The 7,500-nt window shown below is 38.7% G+C and overlaps 1 protein-coding gene across 3 annotated transcripts in view; it reads right to left on the bottom strand.

Moving 5' to 3' along the window:
• Positions 1-337: 337 nt before the first annotated feature.
• The window catches only part of LOC147471134 (uncharacterized), a 47,043-nt gene continuing 39,880 nt past the window's right edge, over positions 338-7,500 (bottom strand). For all 3 annotated transcript variants that reach the window (XM_086540867.1, XM_086540869.1, XM_086540868.1), the window contains exon 3: positions 338-1,308. In XM_086540867.1, coding sequence (XP_086396993.1) covers positions 344-835 — 492 coding nt within the window. In that variant the 5' untranslated portion in view covers positions 836-1,308 and the 3' untranslated portion in view covers positions 338-343. The remainder of the gene's footprint in view (positions 1,309-7,500) is intronic.

Here is a 7,500-nt window from a genome sequence, read left to right as displayed (position 1 = left end):
GTTTAACACCTCGGGCTTTGAAAACATGCATTTTGTAAAATAAAATTTTCTTGATCGGTAGATAATTACCGGAAAAGAGGCTTGATTTTTTATTATGATTTTAGTTCTGTCATTAAAATTTTACTGCTAAATGATGTGCTTTATTATCTTTCCTTTTGTCTTCTCCCTATTTGTCCTATCTGAACGTATGCTTTAGATTGTCAATAACGCGATAGATGAATGACAACAAGACTCCAGTAATCCCAGTTTCCCCCCGTCTAGGGATAACCGCTTGCAGTCCTCCCGTCCCTCGGCGCCCTTGCAGCCTCCCCTCAAGGCGCCTGAAAAGCCCCCTGTCCCTCCCCTAAGGGCTTGCAACGCAACTTCCGCCTCGCCCGCGGGGCCATAAAAAGTGCCAGGGCTTACCTGAGGGCTCGTAGGGCACTCCGTTGAAGTCGTCGAAGCAGGGGATGGCCCTGAGCGTGCCCGGGGGCGTCTCGGGCCAGCACGAGACGCCGTCGAACTTGACAGGGCACGCGCCCGGTCCGAACTCCGGCTCCATCGCCATGTTGACGTACTCGTGGAAGCACTTGAGCACTTTCTCGTCATCGTTGGTGGCGTTGAAGACGGTCGACTGCTCCATGTAGAGACGCCAAAGATTGTTCTTAACCTCGTTCACCAGCTCCGGGTTGGGCGGCGCGGGCGGCTCGGCGCTGGTCGAGCCGGGCGCGCGCTCGCCGTCCTCCTCGCCCCCGCCCATTGCATCCAGCGGCCCCACCAGCGGCTCTAGAGGATCCAGGGCGTCCAAAGGGTCCAGGTACAGCGGCCCTTCGCTCGGGCTCGCCACGGAGGGCATCTTGGCGGATTATTGTCTGGCCCGCCTGGCACTCATGCCACCCCACCTGGCCCTCGAGGCCCCTCCTGGCCCCCGAGGCCGACCGGACGGCACGCCCTTCTCTGACGCGGTTCCTGGCGGCGCTCACTCACAAGACACGTCACTCCTCCCTTGGATCCCGACGGCGCAGTGTTGGTTCTCAGCCCGAGTTCCGCACAGGCCCTTCCCGCGCCAAGCAAAACCTGGTTCTTAGTCCCACACTACGGCCTCACAAAGCCCTTCACGAGGTTCCTAATCTCTCCTTAGCTGTCGCAGGGAACGGCGGATATGGCACCGGCCAGTCCCGAGACGCTCCCGCCACGTCGCGCGCTTCAGAGCCGCCTTCAGGACAGCGGTCGACAGGACGCAGCATCGGACGCCGTCCCCCAAAAGTGGCGCCGTAAGAGGAACTTGTCCCTCAGGCGGCCGCCGGCGCTGCCCTCGACCATCGTGACCTGGAACAAGGGGAAGGGACGAACATTAACGGGAATTATACATTTAATGAGCAGGAATGAAGAATGAAACAAACATAGAACACGAATGATAAATTTCGTGAACTGGAACCAAAGAATGAAACAAACATTTTGTGACCTGGTACGGAAGAATGAAATAGATCCGAAACACGAATGATAAATGTGACCTGGAAAAGAGGGAAGGAATAAACATAGGACACGAATAAATAAATCCAGTGACCTCGAACGAAATATCAGACCTAAACATGAAACACGAATAATAGATAGAAGGGAGAAAATGACACAATCTACGCTTATCAACATAAACACGAATGACTTTGAATTACGAAGCAACGAAACAACGAAGCAAATTAAATAAGAAATAGTTAATGAATGTAAACGAACGAATGAAAAGGAGAGAAGAACAACAGTTACAAACAACATTAATAAACACCTGAATAAAAAAATGGTCATTCATCTGATCATGCCAAGGCTAATGACTATGATACAGAAATGACACATTATCAGTTGACGTTTATGCATTTGCCTTGTGGAATCTATGTTTAGACATATTACCTTGAATGATGAGCATGATTACCTTCGTTCTTAGTCAAAAAGTTTTGATGATTGTTTGGTAAATACCATGTCAAGTAAGATATATGAGGTTGATATATATATGTGTGTGTGTGTATACACACACACACATACACACACACACACACACACACACACACACACACACACACACAGGATATATATATTATATATATATATATATATATATATATATATATATATATATATATATATATATATATATATATATATATATAGATATATATAATTTTATATATATATATATATATATATAAATATATATATATATATATATATATAATATATATAATATATATCATATATATATATATATATATATATATATATATATATATATATATACATTTCCTTTAAGTATGAATTAGAAAGAGGGTAGGGGTGAAGAGTAGGTAAGGAGATCGATAGTTAGACAGAGAGAGAAAAAAAGAGTGAGAGAAAGAAAAAGTGAGGAGGGAAGAGAGAGAGGGAGAGAAAAAAGAGAAGAGAAGAGAAGAGAGAGAGAGAGAGAAACAGAAACGCGACAAACAAACGGAGGGACAGTGATACATGGTCAAAGTGCGAAAGGAACAGATAATGGGAGAAAGAGAGACAAGATGTTCAAAGGAAAGAATCGTTCACATTTCTTCGCTCGCCTGACCTTAATTAATGAATGAATGCACCACTAGTCCCATATAGAACGAAACTCATTAATTCCTGAAAAAAATAATTCACGTAAGAGCGACGGGGGACTGTATTATGTTGCATCATATTGATCTCATTAGTTGAAATGATGCTTGATGAGGAATCTTTGTTACTGCCTCTGATATTCTCTAAATCTATTTTGATGAAGTAAGACGCCGTGTGGCTGTTTACTCGGATGGATTTATGTACTGTTTTTTGTTTTTTCTAATACATGTGTGTACAGTATAATTTGTGGATGGATGTACGTGTGAGTGTATCCATCGTTGTGTAAATGTGGAGGTGACTGTATGAATGTATGAATTTCTGTATGTATGACTGTATGGATGAATGAATCTCTGGGTGTATGAGTGTATCAATGTATAAATCTGTGTATGTATGGATGTATGAAAGTATCATCATCAATTGACAGAAGGTTCGTGTCGAACCGGAGCATCCCTACCTCTCTACTTGCGATTTGCATACTCCACATGACCCCACCACCTAGGTTTCTTTATTTATTGCTTTGCTTACCTTCTTGGTTTTCGCCAAAACACCGCCACACACTAACAAACTCTTTTCGAAATTATATTTCTTTGAATGTATCAAGCGAATGCCATCTTTTTTCTGTTCATGACTGTTAACAGTCTTTCATTATTATTATTTTTATTTATTTATTAATTATTTTTTTGTGTGTAGTACACATTCATTGGTTTTCTTTTTTGTCCAGCGAATACGAAGAAGCCTCCGGTAACACCACAATTCCAATGCGTTTATTCTCTTGACGTCTGACTCTGTCAACAGCCAGCATCCTGATCCATAGCTGGCTATACTAAGAACAAGAGTGTGCAAGAGTCTTTTCTTCGTTGTCATGGAAATGCCTTTCTCTTTCCAAACATTATCCAGGGATATCATCGCACTTTGGCTATTCCTGGTCTTCTTATTATTTGCTTTGTATCATCATAGTCAGATGTTATCAGCGGCCCGAGGTATGTATATTGATTTATATCTTCAATTATTTTGCTGTTGTTTGATACTATATTTTCAATTCGCAATTTCATTTCTGTGTATCACCTTAGTTTCCTTGACATTCAGTGCAAGCTCAAGTTGGTTGCTAGCTTCATTTCCTCTGTTTCCCAATTCTTGCAGTTCTTCCATGCTCAGCTATCAGTACTACTTCGTCAGCAAACCTAAGATTGGTTATTGTGTTTCCGCCTACTTGAACAGTACCCTCATACTGGTCAAAAGCTATTCTCATAACCTGTCCAGAAAAGATATTAAATAAATTATAAAATGCAGCTTTTTTTTACAACTTGTGCGATCTTGAAGGTATAATCACTGTTTATATGACTGTATAAATGTATCAATCAATTAATGTATAAGGCTATAGAATGTATATACGTCTAAATGTATGAGTGAATTAAATCTGATAGGTGTGCATAAACCCATCATATAAACAATGTAAATCAAAGGCTACTTTTTTGCCTTCAATTCTTCAGCCTCAGTTTCAGCTTATCAGGTACTATTAGGATTGGAATGATCAAAATCAGTCTCAGCTAACTGCTTTGTTTTCATCCGAATCCGCATTTGTGCGATTAACAGAGCGCACTTAAAAGTGATAATGATAAAAAAATGATAATGATAGCAATAAAAATGATGATAATATCAATAATGATCATAATGACGATTGTAAAAATGATGATAATTCTGCTACAACTGATGATGATGATGACGATAATAATATCATTCATAAAGATAATGATAATGATAATGATGATAATATTAATGAGTCTAACAATAATGATGGCAATGGGCATAAGGATTAAATAGATTTTAGTCTATTGAACAGTTCTACAATTCCTTGTTGTATGAGAGATTTAACAAAAGAAAGAAAATAAAAACTTTAATGTCATTTCCTTGTTACATTTCTTGTTGCAATATTGGTACAATAAATGAAAACCTATCATGCAAGATAATACCTGCAAACCCTTTCGGGAGCCTCGCAAACTGTCAGCTCACTGTCCCAGCCTAGAGCATGAATTAGTCAAGCTTTTCGATTGCCTATCTTATTCGTACTGTGGCATGAATTCATTTGAGGGAAGTATAATTTACAGATCTCTCCTTTTTTTTTTCTTTTTTTAGTATTGTTATATTATAGGTCATTTCAGAAAAGTATCATTTCATTTTTTTTTTTTTTTAACTTTCGCTCTCTCTGTCAACGGGAGACAACCGTCCCCTACCACATTAACGTCTATTTATAGCTTCGGGTGGAGGGGTTGCCAGTTTGGCATGCGTTTCCCTGCCTAATCCACCGCTAAGTTTTTAGTATTTTAATTACAGTTTAGGGGGGGAATACCCGCAGGATACGTGTGATAAGCAATTAATTTTCATTCTTTACTTCAGCTCGCGGGGTAATTTGCAAACCATCTTGCTGCTTGCAACACCAGACGAAACATTATGGAGAATGAAATTATTTTGGCTTGTTCCTTTTTTTCCTCGTTCCTTTAGCCAAATTTGTGAGTTACTTTTTGGACATTTTTTTTCATACGTTAATAAGGTAATTATCATATCAAATTAGATTAATTTTTCAGGTTGCTCAGGACGAAGGAAGCATGATGAAAACAGCCTTCAGCTAAACATATTCCATCCCATTTTTTTCCTTTTAATAATTCTTCCTTCTCCTTTTCCTTCCCTTCGTCTTCGTCCTTTTCTTTATCTATTTTTAAGTCCAACCTTTTTTTTTCTTTCTTTCTTCCAACCTCATTCTCTTCACCTTCTCCACATCCTGATGTATGTGTGCGTTTTTGATTTGTATGCAAATTTCTCACAGCTGTGGATACGTAATACGTTATTTGACATTTATCTCCGTATTTTATATATGCCCTTTAATGCTCCACAGCGTCAATACTATTCCGTATATCTTTGATATCTTGATCCATATTCGTAATTATACCATCATATTATTCACGTCACTAACAACACATCCTGGCATATCACGTTAACATCACACCATTGTTTCCAACTCATATTTCCATCGTTATTATCATCCAAAAATCATTTTTTCCTTCGAAAACGATGACGCCAAAGACAAAAGCTCAGAGACCTGATCGCGCCCACCGCCCAATACCTGCAACAAATGCAATATTAAGATGCAAATCTGCCAAATGAGGTTAGGTTCCACGGGAGGGTTTGCGGGCCCATGAGAAGAGACACAAGCATATTTGGATGTAATTTCATATATAGAAATATAAATATATATATGTGTGTGTGTGTGTGTGTGTGTGTGTGTGTGTGTGTGTGTGTGTGTGTGTGTGTGTGTGTGTGTGTGTGTGTGTGTGTGTATATATATATATAACTATATATTATATATATATAAATATATATATATATAGTATATATATATATATAATATGTATATATATATATATATATATATATATATATATATATAATATATATATATATATTATATATATATATATATATATATATATATATAGAGAGAGAGAGAGAGAGAGAGAGAGAGAGAGAGAGAGAGAGAGAGAGAGAGAGAGAGACAACAGACAGATAGACATATAGACAAACAGACAGTTTCACAGAATAGACACTTGGACAGACAGAGACAGAGAGACAGATATAGAGGTAGATACATAAAGATATAGTAAAAAAAAACAAAAAACAAAAGAGAAAATGAGCGAGGACATGAAAAATATCATCAAGGTAAATATGATAAGCAGTTAATCCCATTCCGCCATTTCTCCCTGAGCGATCATTTTAAATCTCACCCCCTCCCCCACCCCCGAAAAAACGAAACATTTTGCAAAAAAGGGATGAAAGCAAGTGGGAAATTGTCGTGCAATGAGTTTGAATGATTATTGTTGATATTGCGATTAACACTCAATTTGTGATTATGAATTGAATCGTTCATTAAGGAAGAAAAAGGAAAAAGAATTATGAGGGTGGGGATGATTATGTGTTTGTTGCACGAAATAATTTTCATTTTGAAAGAGAGGAAGAAGGCAGAAAAATACGATGATGGGAATGATGGTGATGAAGAGGATATTGATGAAAACGAGGATGATGGGGATGAGGGTGATGATGACAATAATGATGATGACGATGGTGATGGTGATGATGGTAATGTTGATGATGAGGTGATGATGACGATAGCGACGATGATGGCTATGAGGTGATGGTGATGATATGCTTACACAAGAGAGTAGAAAATATGTCAACCGAAATCGCAAAAAAAACGGCATAAGGGAAAGGCGCAGATCCCGTATGTTATTAACTTTTTTCCACCTGCCTCGCGGCCTCACTTTGCAAAGCGCGATGGCAGCTGCAACTTCGCTCCATTTTTTTTTTTTTTTTTACTTGATTATTTTGTTGGTTGTTTTGTCTTCTTCCTTTTCTCTGTCTCTTCTTTTTCTTTATTTTATTTTTTCTTTCTCTAGCTCTTTTCTCTCTCTCTCTCTCACGTTCTCTCTCATATCATCTCCCCCACACCCCCTTCCCTCTCATTTCCTCTCCCCCTCCTACCCCCTCTCCTACCCCCACCCCCTCCTACCCCCTCTCCTACCCCCACCCCCACCTACCCCCACCCCACCTCCCCCTCCCTTAGTAATTACTGCTGTAGTAGTAGTAGTAGTAGGTGACGAAAACGAATGATGATGGTTATGATTATAATGATGATAAGAACAATGATATTGGTTATAATTATGATTATGTTTGATAATGACAACATGAATAGTAATGATAATAATAGTAATAGTAATAACAAGAACAGCAACATTTAGATTATGAGAATGGTAGTAATGATGATGATGATGATAATAATAGCAATAATAAGAAAGATTATAGTAACAACAATAATAATAATGATAATGATAACCATGGAAATCATACTGACAATGATAATAA

The sequence above is a fragment of the Penaeus japonicus genome, unplaced genomic scaffold (assembly GCF_977035675.1).
Source record: "Penaeus japonicus unplaced genomic scaffold, GWHDUDI00000001_assembly GWHDUDI00000010, whole genome shotgun sequence".
Classification (NCBI taxonomy): Eukaryota; Metazoa; Arthropoda; class Malacostraca; order Decapoda; family Penaeidae; genus Penaeus; species Penaeus japonicus.
This window is presented reverse-complemented; position numbering and strand designations above follow the sequence as displayed.